Source organism: Lithobates pipiens, unplaced genomic scaffold (genome assembly GCF_037356315.1).
Source record: "Lithobates pipiens isolate NorthernLeopardFrog02 unplaced genomic scaffold, aLitPip1_a1.2 Scaffold_23, whole genome shotgun sequence".
Classification (NCBI taxonomy): domain Eukaryota; kingdom Metazoa; phylum Chordata; class Amphibia; order Anura; family Ranidae; genus Lithobates; species Lithobates pipiens.
The window spans coordinates 301,709,254-301,727,578 of NW_027507785.1; the positions used below are offsets into that span (position 1 = coordinate 301,709,254).

General features: G+C 44.1%; 1 protein-coding gene across 2 annotated transcripts in view; it reads left to right on the top strand.

Moving 5' to 3' along the window:
• PIGK (phosphatidylinositol glycan anchor biosynthesis class K) overlaps window positions 1–18,325 on the top strand; it is a 223,210-nt gene that overhangs the window by 144,350 nt on the left and 60,535 nt on the right. The window contains exon 10 of one of the 2 annotated variants that reach the window (XM_077450425.1): window positions 3,549–3,624. The exons of the other annotated variant lie outside the window; for it this stretch is intronic. Coding sequence (XP_077306551.1) covers window positions 3,549–3,624 — 76 coding nt within the window. The remainder of the gene's footprint in view (window positions 1–3,548; window positions 3,625–18,325) is intronic. 2 annotated transcript variants of the gene reach the window in all.

Below are 18,325 nucleotides of genomic sequence, written 5' to 3' on the forward strand. Positions count from 1 at the left end.
GTTATGGGGGACAACACTGCTGCACTGCTCCTGTGTTCAGAGCAGCGTTATTCCTCATGCTGTCTGTGGCTGCTTGCACTGCAGAGGAATGGGAAGATGTTTCAGGGAGAGCATGTCTATCGGCTATATCACTGCTGATTCAAAATCCTGTAGCTCAGAGGTCTCCAAACTTTATATACAAAAGTCAGTTTACTGTCCCTTATGTCCTGGTGTCAGTGGGAGTAGACAATGCCCCATCATAGGTATTAGCAGCAATAATGCCCTTTTGGTATCATTGGGAGATATAGTACCCCATTATTGGTGTCAGTGTGAGGTATAGTGCCCATTTGTGTCAGTGTGAGGAATCCTGCCCCATCATGTGTGTCAGTGTGAGGAATCCTGCCCCATCATGTGTGTCAGTGTGAGGAATCCTGCCCCATCATGTGTGTCAGTTTGAGGAATCCTGCCCCATCATGTGTGTCATTGTGAGGAATCCTGCCCCATCATGTGTGTCAGTGTGAAGAATCCTGCCCCATCATGTGTGTCGGTGTGAGGAATCCTGCCCCATCATGTGTGTCAGTGTGAGGAATCCTGCCCCATCATGTGTGTCAGTGTGAGGAATCCTGCCCCATCATGTGTGTCAGTGTGAGGAATCCTGCCCCATCATGTGTGTCAGTGTGAGGAATCCTGCCCCATCATGTGTGTCAGTGTGAGGAATCCTGCCCCATCATGTGTGTCAGTGTGAGGAATCCTGCCCCATCATGTGTGTCAGTGTGAGGAATCCTGCCCCATCATGTGTGTCAGTGTGAAGAATCCTGCCCCATCATGTGCGTCAGTGTGAGGAATCCGGCCCCATCATGTGTGTCAGTGGTAGGAATAGTGCCCATCATTTGTGTCAATGGAAGAAATAGTGCCCATCATTCGTGTCAGTGGTAGGAATAGTGACCATAATTTGTGTCAGTGGTAGGAATAGTATCCATTCAGATATGGAGCCCCGACCTGGCCCTGCCCCCTCTCTCCCCTGATTGGCTGACTGACTTTGACGGCTGCGGGAGCCAATAGCGCTGCTGCTTTGTCTCATCCAAGGAGGAATGTACTGGATGGCTGAGGGGATCATGGGCATGGAAGGAGGTCAAGTAGGTAATTTGGGGGGTGCTGGGGAGGCTGCATTAGAATTCATTTAGATAAAAAAAACTTCTGCCTTTACAACTCGTTTAACCACTTCAGCCACGGACCATTTTTTGCAATTTGGCACTGCATTGCTTTAATTGACAATTGCACGGTCGTGTAAAATGACTCCAAAAAAAAAATTGACATCCTTTTTTCCCAAAAAATATTATTATTATTATTATTATTATTATTATTATTAACGATTTATATAGCGCCAACAGTTTACAAAGCGCTTTACAATGTGTAGTGGGGACAACGCAATTACAGTACAATACAAAAGGTACAGGAGGGCCCTGTAAAATTGAGCTTTCTTTTGGTGGTACTTGATCACCACTGTGGTTTTTATTTTTTTGCGCTATAAACAAAAGAAATGGCTCCAATTTTGAAAAAAAATGCATTATTTTTTACTTTTTTCTATAATAAATTATTCCCCGAAAATATATAAAAAAAATACTTTTTTTTTTCTCAGTTTAGGCCGATAAGTATTTTTATACATATTTTTGGTAAAAAATTACAATAAGCGTTTATTGATTAGTTTGCCCAAAAGTTATAGTGTCTACAAAATAGAGGATAGTTTTATGGCATTTTTATTATTATTTTTTTATTTTTTTTTACTAGTAATGGCGGCGATCAGTGATTTTTATCGTTATTGCGACATTATGGCGGGCACAACGGACAGTTTTGGTACGATTTTGGGACCATTCACATTTATACAGCAATCGGTGCCATTAAAAATGCATTGATTACTGTGTAAATGTGATTGGCAGTGCAGGGGTTAACCACTAGGTGGCGCTGTAGGGGTTAAGTGTGTCCTAGGGAGTGATTCTAACTGGGGGGGGGGAGGGGCTGTGTGTGAGACGCTGATCACCTCCTGAACACAGGGAGCTGTGATCAGTGTCATTAGGCAGAATGGGGAGATGCTTGTTTACATTAGCATTTCCCCGTTCTTCCTCTCTGTGAGACGATCGCGGGTATCCCCCTGGACATAGAGTCCGCGGGACCTGCAATCACGCTCACGGACCTCCCGACGGGCATGTGCGTGCCTGCAAGTTGCCTCTTAAAGGGCAACGTAGAGGTACGTTAATCTGCCTGTACGTGCCCTTCTGCCACAGTATATCTGCGTGAGGCGGTCGAGAAGTGGTTAAAGTGATTGTAAAAGGCAGAATATTTTTTATCTTGATGCATGAAAATAAAAAAACATTCTGTGTGCAGCAGCCCCCTCAGCCTCCCTACCTGAGCCCCATCTAGATCCAATGATGTTTTAGGAGTGTCTTGGCTGCCCGGGACTCCCCTCCTCATTGGCAGAGACAGCAGCGCCATTGGCTCCCGCTGCTTTCGATCAAAGTCAGTCAGCCAATGAGAAGAGAAAAGGGGCAGGTGGCGGCTCCGTGTCTGAATGGACACGGGTAACTGTGTCTCGGCTTGGGTGCCCCCACAGCAAGCACTCAACAGGAGGGAGAGGCCAGGAGAGCCGAAGAGGGACCCAAGAAGAGGAGGCTCGGGGCTGCTCTGTGCAAAACAAACTCCACAGAGCAGGTAAGTATGACATGTTTGGTATTTTTAACAACAACAAAAAAAATTTGACTTTAGTATCACTTTAATAACCAAGAAATGCTGATCCTTGGCTTCCATCGTAGGCAGCTTAGATCACATAGACTCTGGTTACCGATCATTACAGCAAAGCGTCTGTTTCAGCAGTGCTATAAGAGGATAAATAAGACTGTTCTATGTATATAGAGATATTCAAAGTTTACATAAAAGCAAAGTTTTTATGCATTTATATAATTGTGTATATTCATTTGGTTTCTCGCAGATGTATACCTAACAAAGATAAAAATGGACTAAAGATTCCCTTAAAGAGGAACTAAACCCTGATGAGTTTACTTTCTCTTTCATTCCCTGCAAAGGTAAAGCATAATGGACTACTATGCATCGCATAGTAGCCCATTATGTGTCACTTACCTGACACAGGAGCTAGTGAAGTCACCGCTGTCCCCTGTAGTCCGCCGCATCCATCTTTTCGGTGGGGTCTCGCAGCTCCGCCGCTGTCATTCGGCGGAGCCGCAATGACGTCACTCCCGCGCATGCGCACGGGAGCCGACACGCGCGGCAGCTCCGTTGTTGGAAATGCCGCGCTCAGTGCGCCTGCGCGCCGCTGTCTACGGTGCCTGTCTTCGGGCAAATATCTCCTAAACCGTATAGGTTTAGGAGATATTTCTTGGACCTACGGGTAAGCCTTAATCTAGGCTTATCTGTAGGTCAAAGTGGTTTGTAAGGGTTTACAACCACTTTAAGCCTAATGTCATTATAATTGTTCTGAAAATGATTGTTTCGTGAATTTATAAGATTATCCAATATTCTATAAATGACTAAAGGAGATCATTGTGTCTGAATTTCAGGTACTCATCTGATGTCTCTGTGGTGGACCTAACAACCTATGCCAACCAACTCCCTGTATCCGAAATAATACACCAGGTAATCATTACATTCTGCTCTGTTGTTAATTTCGGCATGTGCCATGTAGTAGATTAAAGGCCCGGTCACGCCTCACTGGTATTCGTACCATCCACATGAGTTAGCTTCTAACCCCCTAGATAAATAGTTACATAGTTAGGAAAAAAGACGCATGCCATCTAGTTCAACCAATAGAAGGGGAGATATATATATATATATACACGCACACTTGATCTAGAGGAAGGCAAAAAAACAAAGCATAAGCAAATTTGATCCAGCAGGAAAAACCATTCCTTTCCGATCACCCAAGAGCCGAACGGATTTTCCCTCGATCAACTTTACCTATAAATGTCAGTACGCAGTTACTGGCTACTACTACTGAGCGTTACAGAACCACCTCTGGAGGGAGTCTATTCCACATTTTCACAGCTCTTACTTTCCTGCAGACATAAAGAGTGCCCCCTTGTCCTCTGTGATGACCTTAAACTTTAAAGTGAATAACTCAACACCAAGTTCACTATATGGACCAGTGTGCTGCTTCTCCTCCTCCCCCAGCTCTAATGCAGTTGAGAAGAGAGTGAATAAGATTACTTATTGTATATATAATTTGATATCATCTACACAAATGTGTTTTTGCCTTTCAATTTGATTTTAAACTGAATAGGTCATTTTATACAAGGTGATTGTTTACAATCAATTTAAGTCTCTCAAGTTGTGTGAGGCCTAAAAAAATCGTTTCTGGTCATTGTTTAAGTTTTAGTTTAACTGATCCTTTACATCCTTTTTTTGCTGTGTATATAAATCTTTATTTTGCAAATAACCGATTAATACAGGTTGCTCTAATTTGCAGAAATGTCAGTCTTGTGGCATTCCTAAAAAAAAAAGAAAAAAAAAAAAACTGATATCAACTTGCAAGCAACAAATGTCAGAAAAAGTCACGGTCAGCCAGTGCTTAATTAATCAAAGCTGGGATTGCTGTGTACACAGACGATGTCAGCAGCTGTCAAATAAGCAGTCGGAGTGCTGGTTCACACTTATGCGGATCAGATGCAATCCATAAAGCATAGATTGGCAGGTCATCCAAAAAAGCATTATTTCCAATGAAGGCTGTTCATATATATGTGTTGCAAATTTGACCCTATTCATAAAAGGGTCCTGTGCGGGTTTGGTGGGAATTTAGACCCCTTTCACACGAGGACGTTTTGGAGGCGCTATAGCGTTAGAGTGCTGCGCTGGCAGGACGTCAGGAAAAGTCCTGCCAGCAGCTTCTTTGGAGCGGTGAAGGAGCTGTGTGTTTACCGCTCCTCCACCGCTGCTCCCCATTGAAATCAATGGGGCAGCGCTGCAAAACGCTGCTATTGCGGGCAGTTTTAACCCTTTCTCGGGGGGGGGGGGGTAAGAGCGCCCCGCTAGCGGCAGAAATGCGCCGCAAATGCGACAGTAAAACACCACTAAAAATAGCGGTGTTTTACCGCCGACGCTATGGGCGGCTTGGTGTGAAAGCCGTCTTAATCTCCAGCTATTCTGAATTCACATTTGAACCACACCTGTTACAACAGAAATCGCACTGTGACATCACATCAGATTCACACCACATCAGCATGAACCCTGACTGAATCGGTGTTTACAAACACTGCTCCTGTAAAAAAAAAAAGGAAGCAAAGTAACACAATGTTACTTTTGTATCATTTTGTGCATTCATCTGCAGATCAAAGGCATGAACTTCAATCTGCAGCTAAAGCAAACCAGCAAAAAAAAAAATATATTCTTCTGTTTAACCTCTTTTTATTAACCCTTAGCTTACTCTCATCGGCTTTACTCTCCTTCTCCATTTGAATATTATTTTCCTGCTTTTATATATATATATATATATATATATATATATATATATATATATATATATATATATATATATATTTCATTAACCATTATTATTTCAAGTTTTTGGTTTATATTTTACACATTTAACACACATTTGTCATTTAACAAAGCAAAAAAAGAAATTTTCATTTGTAAATAACTTTGCAATGATTTGTACCAGAATCATAATTTTAGTGTCATTTTAAGCAGGACACATTACAGAAAAAAAATGAACTTTTTTTTATATCTGCTGTAACACTATTTAGGTTTTGTTGCATTTTATTGTCTAAGGATTGCAAATAAAATCATTGTTAAAAGGCAAGTTCATGAAAGAAAAGCCTTGTTTGTCCTTAAACAGCATTCCACCCAAAAGTAGAACTTCCACTTTAAGGCTCGATTTCCACTAGTGCGACTGCAAAGTTGCATGACAAGTTGTTCCCCATGATTTCCAATGAGTACCATTCATATCTGTGTGACTTCAAGTTGCAGCGACTTCAAAGTAGTCCCTGCACTACTTAGTTCTCATTTTGATGCGACTTGAGGTCCATAGACCTCAAGAATGCACAGGCATTGCTTCACGTCGCGGCAACATCATGCGACTTTGGGGTTGCAATAGTGGAAACCAAGCCTAAGTACTCCTTTCCCCCTGACATGCCACATTTGGCATGTCATTTTTTTGCAGGGGTGGGAGTGGGTACCTACTTTAGAGAGGGACTTCCTGCCTCACGTCCTCGCTCCGCCTTCAGGCCGCCTAGTCGGCGACTCCTCTCCCCCCTAGGCGGCCGCTCCCTCTAGGCAATATTCTGGGACACGTGACAGGTCCCAGAAGATTGCCTTTCCACTCAGAGAGCGCAGTGCGACTCACACATGTGCAGTGCCCGCCCGGCTGTGAAGCCACAAACTGTCATGGCAGGGTGCCCACAGTTCCAATGGAGACGCCCACTGAGAGGAGGAGGAGAGGAGCAAGGCTTCGGGGTACCCACACCTCTGGATCGTGGGACAGGTGAGTGTCTGTTTATGAAAAGGCAGCAGCTCAGGGGCATACCAAGGGGTTGGCAAAACCGGCACCCACCGGGGGAGCAGGACGAGGGGGGCGCAAATCGGCAGGGTCCTACACCCTCCGCCACCCTTTCACCCACTTCCAGCATGTGTAGTCCCTCCTCTTCCCCCCCATGCCCACCACACCTCCCTGTCACTGCTTTAAGGCAGCCGTGTCTAGTTTGGCAGCGCTGGCTGGGCGGGGCCTCGTCTCGCACTGCAACCCGATTGGCCCCAGCTCTTCTCGTTCTCCCGGGCACGAGCCGGCTCCCCCCTGGCTCTTGAACTGTGCAGCGTGCCCTGCGAGCAGGGAGAGAAGAGGAGCGTGGAGAAGGGGGGGGGATAGATGGCGGAGCGGAGGGTGTCTCGGTGGCACGGTGCATTGGTACCTGGTAGTACTAGTACTTCTTGCAGGGCCGCCTGCTGCACACACCTGCTGGACCTGCTGAAGGTAAGGAGGAGAGCCAGGCTGTGTGTGCGGTATGGAGGGAGGAGGAGGAGGAGATGTCCTAAAACACGTGTGTGTGACTGTGTGTGTCTGTGGTGCAGAGACATGACGTCATAGGACATGTCATACACGTCATTGTTCAGTGTAGTGGTCAGTGTGTAGTGGTCAGTGTATAGTGTAGTGGTCAGTGGGGTGTGTAGTGTAGTGGGCGGTTTAGTGGTCAGTAGGGTGTGTAGTGGGGTGCATAGTGGTCAGTGGGCAGTGTAGTGGTCAGTGTGCACACTGACCACTGCACACCCCACTGACCACTGCCCACTACACACTGCACATTGCACACTGCCCAATATACAGTGTAGTGTAGTGGCCAATGTAGGAATCAGGTAGGTCAGTTTAGGAATTGGGTAGGTCAGTACTGTTGTAGTAAGGGAAGGGACCACTACACTATACACTGCCCTGAAGTTAGGTAGGTAGGTCACAACTGAACTGACAATTGTATTTGAATTTACACCTTTGTGACAGTGAGACTCTGGTAGAAACATCAAATGTAAAAAACACATGTAATAATGCAGAAACTAATGTACATTTAGGGCCGGTTCACATATATGCAATGTCCGAAATCGCATGTGATTTGCACCACACTGCAATGCAAATCACATGCGATGTCTGTGCGATGCAAATTCAGTCATACAGACTGTATGGCTGAATTGGAATCACATTGGGACCAAAGTCAGGGGGGAGGGGGGCGCCTATACAGATTCTCGCCAAGGGCGCTGGAGACCCTAGGTACGCCTCTGCAGCAGCTACACTTTTTGTAGCTGCTGATTTTTAATAAACTGAAAAAAAGCTTGGCACTCCGCTTTAAAAAAAATAAAATAAACAGTATATGTATTATCTTGTTTATTTAGATCTCGTGCACACTGGATTAGAACGTTTTAAAAAAGCTAGTTGCTTTGCAGTGCGTTTTTCAACGGTTTTGCAATATAATTTTTTTGAGTTTTTTTAACTTTTTTTTTTTTTTTCCCCCAATGGATTAAAAACCACTGGTGAGCTGCATTTTTGAGTGTTTAGCGATATTTTTAGGCATTTTTATGACATTAGAGCGTTTTTACAGCTGAAAAATGCCCCTCAGAATCCACTAGTTTTGGGGGGGTTTTTTTACAGCCAAAAATTCCCCAGCCAGACAGTTGATAACGGCCTATGTGTGAGAGTTTGATTGTAGGTAAAAATGTCTGAAGCCAAAAAAAAAATTGCATTTTAGGCTGGGTTCACACTGCTGCGGCTAGGAGAACCCGGATGTGATTCGCACCGCACTGCAGTGCAAATCACATCCGATCTCTGTGCGATGCGAGTTCAGCCATACAGATAGTATGGCTGAATTCGCATCGCACCCGCTCCAAACTCGCACAGGACCCTTTTTTTTGGTCCACAGCAGAATCGGATCGCATGGGTGTTCACACCATGCGATCCGATTCCTGTCTGAGTTTGCAGATCGCACTGCGATATGCGGACTGATCTGGGGGTGTCATTAACGTTTCACTGACACTCCCAGCAGTTCACATAGGGCAGTGTGAACTGCCGGCGGGAGGCATGTGATGCGGGAAACCCGCCGCGGATTTGCGGCGTTCCCGCATCGCTTCAGTGTGAACCCAGCCTTACAGCTGTAAAAATGTCCAAAAACGTCCAGTGTGCATGTGGCCTTCCTAATAACAAAGATATGGCTGGATAAACCGGTCTATAGCAGAAATGTAAAAATTACTCTGGGGGTGAAGAGGGGTGAGTAATTATAAAAAGAGAGTAGTTAAAATGTTATTAACATGATAGGAAAGGCAAAATAAAAGATTAAGGATTAAACTTCAGCTTTAAACAGGGTATATACACAGTGTAAGTAATACATACATCTCTAGCAATGTGTCCTACATGACCCCTCTAGAAAGGCATGAGCCTTTTTCTTGGAATAATGAATATAAACAATGCCTATTGAAGTGTGGGATTCAGTGTTGCACATAAATATCCCTTTATTGCAATATCCATTCACTGCCATACAGCACAAATTGTTCTGCTCAGTATTTAAGCAGCTTTTGAGCAATTCCTGTGATTTATAGCGGTCTGCGACCTGAGCAATACATCTGCCGTACTATCACTTTATGAAAAAAAAAAAATCTGATTTAAAACCTGCACAGAGTCAACTTGTAATAATGCCAGAAGTGGGTGCCTCGCACAGCGGGGATGTGATATGATAGATGGGACCACCCTCTTGTAGCAAATAACGGGAATAAATATGAAACGGTCATAGGTGCGCATGAAATTCAGGTGCTATTGTTCCTCCCTTGATTTAGTGTTAGCAGTTAAATCCGATTTTTTTTTTTGGAAACAAGTGGAGATAGCAGCAACATAACTCACTCGGAAAGCTGCGGGCACACTGTGCAGATCTTTTGGCTTTAAATGCTTAGGTGTGCCAGTGGTTTATTAAAGGGGCATTCTGCCCAAAAGGAACATTTCAGTGTATTGTAGAGGCTGCAGAGTTCACCCCCAAACAGTTTTAACCTCTTGGGGGGGGGGGGGGGGGGAAGTCATTTCAAAAATGATTTCAAAGGACAACAATTGTTTTGAGGTCATCATCTCAACATAAAATATTTTTGCCTGTATATTATATAGAGAAGTATGCTTTAGTTGATTTGGCAGATAAATCTTATCCTTATCTCTAGCGTTTTTATTTAGATTTGGTTTTATGAGTTATATCCATATATTATGATTTATTAATTAAAGTGATACTAAAGTCTTGTGTTCTTCTTCTTTTTTTTTTTTCATTTGAAAAGAACAAGCATGTTATACTCCTCTCCTCTGTGCAGTGGTCTGCGATCATCTTCTTCTCGGGTTCTTCTTCAGTGCTTTTGCCCCCCCCAAGCTGACTGCCCCCACAGCAAGCAGCTTGCTATGGGGGCACCCCAGCCGAGCCGCTGTTCTGTGTGGCAATTCATAGTTACATAGTAGGTGAGGTTGAAAAAAAGACACAGTCCAAGTCCAACCTATATGTGTGATTATATGTCAGTACTACATTGTATATCTCTGTATGTTGTGGTTGTTCAGGTGCTTATCTAATAGTTTTTTGAAACTATCGATGCTCCTCTGCTGAGACCACCGTCTGTGCAAGGGATTTCCACATCCTTGACACTCTTACAGTAAAGAACCCTCTATGTAGTTTAAGGTTAAACTTTTCTTCTAATTTTAATGAGTGGCCATGAGACACAGAGCTGTGACACTGCTCCCCTCGCTTCATTGGCTCACTGACTTTGACAGGAGTGGGAGCCAGTGGCGCTCCGCTGCTGTCTCAGCCAATCAGAAGGGAGAGCCATGGCCAGCCAAGTCTCTCATGCAACATCACTGGACCAAGATGGGGATAAGGTAAGTATTAAGGGGGGCTGCCGTACACAGAAGTTTTTTTTTTTTTTTTTTTTTTTATCTTAATGCATAGAATGCATTAAGATAAAAAAACTTCTGCCTTTGCAGCCACTTAAATTATTTTTTTTTTTTATATGCTTAATGTAGTATTTTTGGGATTTGATTGTTTTGCAGGGCATTGCTGTCTGCCAGGAGCCCATATAGATCACACTCAACGTGGATAATTCATCAAAAAACCCCACATAGAATTCAAAAATTCCAAAGAGTCCATAACGTGCAAAATGTGCTATAGTAAAGCAAGATCCTCCAATAACGATACACATTTATAAAGTGACCTCAGTGCTCTTCTCTATAAAAGGACTGCTTTTCCTTCACCAATATGCACTCCCCAGAATCCCATTGATAAATGGCCATCAAGTCGATCCTCACGATAGTGCCCAATCAAAAGGAATCCTAGCCAGAAAATGCCCGCCACGCCGAGCCTGAGAAGTGATATATAGTGTAGTATTTTATTCAACACTTTAATACCTAAATAGATCTTAAAATATCCCGTATGCTGTATATCCGAATAAAAACAAATAGCCGGACTTACAGCAATGGCTGTCAAGCCAAGCCTCAGATGTGGCAACGGGATGTCAGCACGTAAAGACACTCCATTTAAAAGCTTGGCTCGAGGGATGACTTTCAATAGATTCCAGCGAGGTAACTTCTCTGCTATGCACAAAACCCTGACCCAGAATCAGGACGTCTATGAATAATTTAGCACCGGATTCCCGACAAACATTGGATGCCCTCCAGGAGAGAGACTGCGCTCTGGTCCTGAGGCTTGCGGCACTATGTGCCAGCCCCCGCCCGGCTATTCCAGTCCAAATTGGGCTTTCTTTGGATTATATGATTGAATATTGGGTTGGCCACCTTTGGTACTAGCAGCTTCGCCTCCTAAGCCCTCACTGACTCCTTTTACTTGCCTATTTTCAGTCTGGTCATGTGATCCCTTATGTCAATGAGCTGGGCCTGCAGGGGCGAGTGGGCGGGGGGCACTCAACAGCTGCGAGTTCTAGAAGCGGTGATGTCACCCATAGATTTGCATGTCCCAGCTGTTTCCGACACTCCCTCCTCTCCCCTGCATCAGCTGCTGACTGACAGATGGAGGCGGAGCTGTGCCATCATGACTGGACCACACTGGGCTGAAAATAGGTATACGTATTGTTTTGTGTGTGTGTGTGTGTATATATATATGTAAAATATATATATATATATATATATATATATATATGCTGTTCTAAATACAAATACATCAATCCTATATAGTGTATCAAATCCAATGCTCTATACCCATACACCTATTTTATATCATTAATTGCAAAAATACATAACGGCATGCAGTTCTGTGGATAAAGGGTCCGGGCCCTGGCAGCTTGGTGAATCAGATGTGAGAAGGAAGGGTGATCAGCGTGATGGGGAGGGCACTATTACTGGATCAGATTCCCTGTATGGCCTGTATCCCTGTATGGTTCTGTCTCTACAGCAGCTGCCAGCTGGCTTCTTCTTTTCAACCTCCTGATGACTTTTAGCTGCAGCAGAGAGAGCCATACAGGGAATTGGTTCCAGTAATTGCCCCATGCTGCACCCATCCCTTCCCTGTGCACCATAACTTTGCCTCTGTTGCCCAGGTCCCCCCCCCCCCCTTTACCCCTGCGGTGCTACCAGTTTTTCCCTCCCCTCCTTCCCACCGGCAGGTACAAGCACACGATAGGACCCTTTAGGATGGAGAGTGGAGAAATGATCCGGTAAATATGTCACATTTACGAGCCCCTTCCTTCCTTTCTTGAATGAACACAAAGAATCATCCTAACCAATCCCTCGCTATGCTCATTCGTAACTGAAGCATAGTAAACTATGCATATTTGGGGCCCTGTCAGGTTGAACGTATGGGGCCCCATGGTTTCTAACAGCAGCCCCAATGGCATGTACCATGCAAATAAAATAAAAGAATCATCTCCTAAGGCCCCTTTCACACGGGATGGATCCGTGATGATCTGTGCCGTGAACATCCGCTTGCTCAGAGGGGATCGTTCCATTTATCCCCACTGAGCCGGCGGATGGCAGGGCAGTCCCTGCACACTGCAGAGACCGCCCTGTCAGATCCCCGCTCTCCTCTATGGGAGATCTGATGAATGCGGACCATCTGTCTGTGTTCATCCGATCCGCTCTGCAGCTGGATAGAAAAATAGGATTTTCTTCCGTCCGCAGAATCGGACCATAGCGGAGACGGATGGTATCGGGTGTCAGCAAATGTTCATCCGCCGACACCCGCTATCCCATAGGGATGCTTGTATGTCCGTATTTCATCCGAAAATGGATGGATGAGATACGGAATATGTTCCGCATGTGTGAAAGGGGCCTAACCGAGAACTAGCAGTAAAAGTTGTTTTCTGTTGAAACACTTTTATTGCTTCTCGTGCTAATGAACCAGAAAACTGAGCAAAAAGATCTCCCCAGTGGGGATCTTGATTTTTGAAGATCTCCCTCCCCTTGAAATACACTTTAAACCGTGTTTTGGAGTTGGACTTTTAACAGGGCATAGACTTTTTTGCAATTTGGTATTTATTTTAGAAGATTGTATCATTTTTTATTTTTTTTTGTATTGGCAGCCCTCCCAGCTTTAGAATCTTAAAGAATAAGAAGGTTTTAACTAGATTTAAACCGCTTTGTTAGACGCACTAGGAACGTTTTTTTTGTTTTTGTATGGAGTTCTTCCTTAACCTTGTATGATTAATTGCGTTCAGATTCACACTGAAGATTTTTAAAACGGCTAATCTAAAATCACCAGTGTAGCTTTAGCCCTTAGGGGTGGCCAGACAGGGTGCAATAAATCACACATTGGAACAGATTGGAGCTTGTTTTTATTTTTTTATTTTTTTTGATCTTCCGGCTGCATAGGAGTCTAGAATGCCATGAAGATGCAGAGGTTCTGGTTATCAGGACAACTTTAAACATGTTAGGGGAGAATCGCTAATCGCTCCAAGCATCGGTCATTCGTTTTTTTTTTTTTTAATGGAAAGCCTTACATTGGACATACCCCACTTTGTACCATCAAGGCAGGACCTGGAGAAAGCACAAAGGCATGATGATATTTCAAAAAGAGAGTCAATGACCACCTGGAGTGTCAATAATGATGCCTCATCGATCCCGACTCAGATCACCAGTTGAAATATTATGCTGCCTATGAAAGGCCCTTACCAAATGTATTCATGTTTTTCAACAGGGCTTCACCGCTTCTGTGCAAGGGCTGCTGAATTAGGTTAATTAACTTCTGTGCTGGCCTCGGGCGGATGTACCGCGCTTGATTAGCAGAGAGAATAGAACTTATCACTACTTTCCGCCGCAGCGCACGCCCCGTGGTTATTCATTATCATTGAAGATGGTTTAAAACACCCTTGGACAATGTCTGGCTCTGAGAGGATGGAATGCTTACTGACTGAATTTCTGCTTTTAGCTTTAAGGCAACAATCATTTTCTTATTATTTTTAAGCTTTTTTTTTTAAACCTGTGTTTTTATGCTGCATTTAAAAAAAAAAAAAAAAAAAATTAAATTATTTTTGCACTTTATTATTACATTTTGATCTATGAAAGAGTTTTGGATAGACACTGGGCATGCTTTCCAGCAACAGATATTTCAGTGCTTATTGTTTGGAACAGTCAAATTTAAAGGAGGATTTTTTTTTTAATATATACTTGATCATAAATTTTGTTTTAAAGCCATTTTTTGAAGTAGAACTACAGGCAACACTTTTTTTTTTCCATTTTGGATAGAGTAAAGGAGGGTCAGGCTTTTTTTTTTTTTTTTGCCATTTATGTCCCATTGGGAGATCTCCTTTTATTTCCTGTCCTGTGGCGAAAATAGGAAGTGAGAGGTAATCCCTGCAGATGAACCCCTTCCCGACCAGCCGCCGCAGTTATATTGCGGAAGGTTGAAATACCTGCACGAGCCATCGTATGGCTCTTCAAGATGCTGTAGCAGGCGCCCAGCGTGTGCCCGGCAGGCGCGCTGACCCTTGGGCACTCACGATCGCTCTTGACAGAGCAAGAACCAGGATCTGTGTGCGTAAATACACAAATACCGGTTCTGTCAGGGGAGAGGAGATAGATGGTCGGTTCCTACTAAGTAGGAACAATGATCTGTCTCCTCCTGGTCAGCCACATTCCCCCCACAGTTAGAAACGCACATAGGGAACACAACCCCTTGATTGCCCCCTAGTGTTAACCCCTTCCTTGCCAATGACATTTGTACAGTAATCAGTGGCTATTTTGAGCTCTGATCACTGTATAAATGTCACTGGTCCAAAAAGTGTCACGTGTCCGAACTGTCCATCGCAATGTTGCAGTCCCGATAAAAATCGCCGATCCCCGCTATTACTAGTAAAAAAAATAATAATAATAAAATGCCATAAATCTATCCCCTATTTTGTAGACACTATAACTTTTGCGCAAACCTATCGATATACGCTTATTGTGTTTTTTGTTTTTTTTTGGGGGTTTTTTTTTTACCAAAAATATGTAGAAGAATATATATCGGCCTAAACTGATGACGAATTTTTATGTGTTTTTTATTTTATTTTTTTGGGGATATTTATTCTAGCAAAAAGTACAAAATATAGTTTTTTTTCTTTTTCAAAATTGTCGCTCTTTTTTTGTTTATAGCGCAAAAAATAAAAAACTCAGAGTTGATCCACCAAAAGAAAGCTCTATTTGTGGGGGGGGGGGGGGAGGACATAAATGTTTGGGTACAACATTGCATGACTGCGCAATTGTCAGTTAAAGCATCGAAGTGCAGTATCGCAAAAATGGCCTGGTCAGGAAGGGGACAAATCCTTCCGAGACTGAAGTGATTAAGGGAATCTCTTGGGGCCTCCCAGTTCACCACAACTGGTGTCCCATTGGAAGATTTACCCTCAATTACTCTTCTAGGGGCAACCCAAAATTTGGGATTTTCTTTTACATTCCCTTTCTACTTCAATCATTTTATTTAAAGCGGACCTTCAATCATTTTTTCATTTTTAAATCTTCTGCCCTTGTTGTTTTATCTTCGGATAGTAAAACATTTTCCTGCCAGTAAATACCTTATACAGCCCACTTCTTGTTTCTTGTCCGGTAAAAAAAAAAAAAAGCCTAGGCTTATGACATCATGCACTTTTCCCTCTCTGGAGTTTGCCAGGAAGGGAGGGGGATGAGTCATAAGAGGGCCAATGAGAGCTGGAGGTGTGTCTGTGTAAATCCAGGAAGTGAACAGGTGATGCCCACAGTTAAAATGAATGCAGCCAGACTCAGTGGAGGGAGATTTCTGCAGCATATTTGGCAAGTACAGAATCACAGTATATACAGTGCCTTGCGAAAGTATTCGGCCCCCTTGAACTTTTCAACCTTTTGCCACATTTCAGGCTTCAAACATAAAGATATAACATTTTTATTTTTTGTGAAGAATCACCAACAAGTGGGACACAATTGTGAAGTGGAACAAAATCTATTGGATTTTTGAAACTTTTTTAACTAATAAAAAAATGAAAAGTGAGGTGTGCAAAATTATTCGGCCCCCTTGCGTTAATACTTTGTAGAGCCACCTTTTGCTGCGATTACAGCTGCAAGTCGCTTGGGGTATGTCTCCATCAGTTTTGCACATCGAGAGACTAAAATTCTTGCCCATTCTTCCTTGCAAAACAGCTCGAGCTCAGTGAGGTTGGATGGAGAGCGTTTGTGAACAGCAGTTTTCAGCTCTTTCCACAGATTCTCGATTGGATTCAGGTCTGGACTTTGACTTGGCCATTCTAACACCTGGATACTTTTATTTGTGAACCATTCCTTTGTAGATTTTGCTGTATGTTTGTGATCATTGTCTTGTTGGAAGATAAATCTCCGTCCCAGTTTCAGGTCTTTTGCAGACTCCAACAGGTTTTCATCCAGAATGGTCCTGTATTTGGCTGCATCCATCTTCCCCTCAATTTTAACCATCTTCCCTGTCCCTGCTGAAGAAAAGCTGGCCCAAACCATGATGCTGCCACCACCATGTTTGACAGTGGGGATGGTGTGTTGAGGGTGATGAGCTGTGTTGCTTTTACGCCAAACATATCGTTTTGCGTTGTGGGCAAAAAGTTTGATTTTGGTTTCATCTGACCAGAGCACCTTCTTCCACATGTTTGGTGTGTCTCCCAGGTGGCTTGTGGCAAACTTTAGACGATATATGGATATCTTTGAGAAATGGCTTTCTTCTTGCCACTCTTCCATAAAGGCCAGATTTGTGCAGTGTACGACTGATTGTTGTCCTATGGACAGACTCTCCCACCTCAGCTGTAGTTCTCTGCAGTTCATCCAGAGTGATCATGGGCCTCTTGGCTGCATCTCTGATCAGTCTTCTCCTTGTCTGAGCTGAAAGTTTAGAGGGACGGCCAGGTCTTGGTAGATTTGCAGTGGTCTGATACTCCTTCCATTTCAAAATGATCGCTTGCACAGTGCTCCTTGGGATGTTTAAAGCTTGGGAAATCTTTTTGTATCCAAATCCGGCTTTAACCACTTGAGACCCGTGCTATAGCCGAATGACGGCTACAGCGCGTATCTCCTTTTCCGCGACTACGTCTATTGACGTAGTCCCGTGCACGAGCGGCCTGCGCGCCCCCTGAGTCTATGAGACTCGCCTGATCACCGATCCGTGCAAGGGGGTCGATCCCCAACCCCTTATCACGTGATCAGCTGTCAGCCAATGACAGCTGATCATGTGATATAACGGAGCCGGTAATCGGCTATTATTCCTCCTCGCGCTGACACCGTCCCGATCACGGCCAGCCCTGCCAGTGCCCACCTGCCCCCTGCCAGTGCCCACCTGCCCCCTCATAACTATACATAATAAAAAATTAGTGCCCCCCGTCAGTGCCACCCAGCAGTGCCCACAGTGCCACCCAGCATTGCCCACAGTGCCACCCAGCAGTGCCCACAATCTGCCTCAACAAAGGTGCTGCACCCCAGTGCCACATATCCATGCCCATCAGTGTCATCTACCAGTGCCCAGCAGTGCCGCCCATCAGTGCCCAGCAGTGCCACCTATCAGTGCCCATCAGTCCCATCTATCAGTGGTACCCATCCGTGCCACCCATCTTTGCCACCCATCTTTGCCACCCATCTTTGCCACCCATCTTTGCCACCCATCTTTGCCACCCATCTTTGCCACCCATCTTTGCCACCCATCTTTGCCACCCATCTTTGCCACCCATCTTTGCCACCCATCTTTGCCACCCATCTTTGCCACCCATCTTTGCCACCCATCCGTGCCCATCTTTGCCCATCGGTGCCGCCTTATCTGTGCCCATCGGTGCCGCCTTATATGTGCCTATTAGTGCCGCCTTAACTATACCCATCAGTGCCCACCAGTGCAGCCTATCAGTGCCGCCTCATCAGCGCACTTCAATGAAGGAGAAAAATGACCTGTTTGCAAAATTTTATAACAAACTTTTAAACATGATTTTTTATTTTTTTTTGTATCTTTTTTTGTTTAGCAAAAAATAAAACTCCCAGCTGTGATTAAATACCACCAAAAGAAAGCTCTATTTGTGGGAAAAAAATGATAAAAATTTCATTTGGGTACAGTGTTGTAGGCCCGCGCAATTGTCATTCAAAGTGCATCAGCGCTGAAAGCTGAAAATTGGTCTGGGACTGAGGGGGGTTTAAGTGCCCAGTAAGCAAGTGGTTAAACTTCTCCACAACAGTATTACGGACCTGCCTGGTGTGTTCCTTGGTCTTCATGATGCTCTCTGCGCTTTCAACAGAACCCTGAGACTATCACAGAGCAGGTGCATTTATACAGAGACTTGATTACACACAGGTGGATTCTATTTATCACCATCAGTCATTTAGGACAACATTGGATCATTCAGAGATCCTCGCTGAACTTCTGGAGTGAGTTTGCTGCACTGAAAGTAAAGGGGCCGA